The sequence below is a fragment of the Amphimedon queenslandica genome, unplaced genomic scaffold (genome assembly GCF_000090795.2).
Source record: "Amphimedon queenslandica unplaced genomic scaffold, v1.1 AMPQUscaffold_3234_Cont24768, whole genome shotgun sequence".
Lineage (NCBI taxonomy): Eukaryota > Metazoa > Porifera > Demospongiae > Haplosclerida > Niphatidae > Amphimedon > Amphimedon queenslandica.
In genome coordinates, this window is record NW_003556435.1 from 1 (window position 1) to 1,385 (window position 1,385).

General features: G+C 35.2%; 1 protein-coding gene across 1 annotated transcript; it reads left to right on the forward strand.

Annotated features, from left to right (window-relative positions):
* The first annotated feature begins 115 nt into the window (after positions 1-115).
* On the forward strand, positions 116-1,243 carry LOC109593001 (uncharacterized). The gene is made up of 4 exons (XM_020008273.1): positions 116-477; positions 527-702; positions 787-975; positions 1,050-1,243. The coding sequence occupies exons 1-4, from the start codon at positions 303-305 to the stop codon at positions 1,233-1,235; spliced, it is 726 nt and encodes a 241-aa protein (XP_019863832.1). The 5' UTR covers positions 116-302; the 3' UTR covers positions 1,236-1,243.
* Positions 1,244-1,385: the final 142 nt, after the last annotated feature.

The window sequence follows — 1,385 nt, forward strand, 5'->3', positions numbered from 1 at the left end:
TGTATGTGTGGGGTGGTAATCAGGATGGTTTAACTAAAGTACATGATAGTGAAGAGAAGAGAAGGATCACTAGTAATATACAGCACTTTACTCCTTCAACTGGTCAATGGATCACTAGAAGTACTACTGGTACTCCTCCATTAGGAGTGAGAGCATACTGCTGTACTGCAATAAATGATCAATTGTATTATTTCGGGGGCTATTGTGGCCATGACGACTGCCGTCACAACAGTATTACACAACTGGATACTGTTAGTCTTCAATGGAGAGAATTAGAACCAACTAATGCAACTAGACCAGTTATGAGGAGAACTCATGGTGGAATGATATCATTTGAACATGATGGAGTACACCATTTACTAATGATAGGAGGAGCAGGATCTAAACCAGCTGTACAACTACCTCATTATAAATATATTCAGTTATCTAATGAAAGATGGCGTACTAATGAGCACTCAATGTATAATCTATCATCAAGTAAGATTTTATATTACTGTTTGAAATTATGTTAATAATAATAATTTAGGAAAATGGAATAATCCTTCAATCATTGGTCAGTGTATATCACCTGCTAGTGCCTTTATCATTGAAAAGATCAACAACACTAGAGCTGTTCTGTTTGGTGGAACAGAGACTGATGATGATGCTAAGAATACTGTTACTAACAATATTTATATATTAGAGATATCAGTCAGCACTGTGGTATGTTGAATTATGTGTACTGAATGTATGCACACACACACACACACATGTCATTGTTAATGGGTGTGGTTATTTTATTTTTAGTTCTGGCAGTGTATAAAGAAACCTGAAGCAATAGACCAATGGCCTGTGGGTAGATATTATCATGCAGGTGCTATTATTATAACTGGATCAGACTGTCCTATGCTAGTGATAAGTGGTGGGGCGGATAAGAATAATGATACATTAGATGATTGTTGGATCTTTAACATCACTCAACATTCCTGGATAAAGGTATGTTAGATATTATTAATAATTGATCTGTACAGTGAGATACATGTAAATTATTAATTTATTTCTATTAACAGTTAGATGTACCTCACTCTGCTAGTAAGAGACATGGTCATTCTCTCTCAGTGTTCCTTATGAGTCCTCATTGTGTCTGGATAATAACTGTTGGAGGATGTGTTGATAAGAGAGGGACATTAGTCACTAATCCTAACATTGTTATGATAACTGAACTAGGTCAGTGTATTAGCCACACCCACCAATGAATACTATTAATTACCTAATTATTATACCATATAGTGCTTTAATTTGGCAGATTTTTATTTTTGGTTTGCAAGCTGAATTGCCAATATTAAAACCGCCAATCATTAATGCACATGCTCAGTAATGCACGTGTACACAAAAATTGCCAAATT

What these genes read in the sequence shown, in the direction of transcription:
- LOC109593001 (XM_020008273.1), top strand. Translation starts at nt 303, where the DNA reads ATGAGGAGAACTCATGGTGGAATGATATCATTTGAACATGATGGAGTA. An exon ending in AATGTATAATCTATCATCAA is followed by an intron (nt 478 to 526) that starts GTAAGATTTTAT and finishes ATAATAATTTAG; the next exon opens with GAAAATGGAATAATCCTTCA. An exon ending in AGATATCAGTCAGCACTGTG is followed by an intron (nt 703 to 786) that starts GTATGTTGAATT and finishes TTTTATTTTTAG; the next exon opens with TTCTGGCAGTGTATAAAGAA.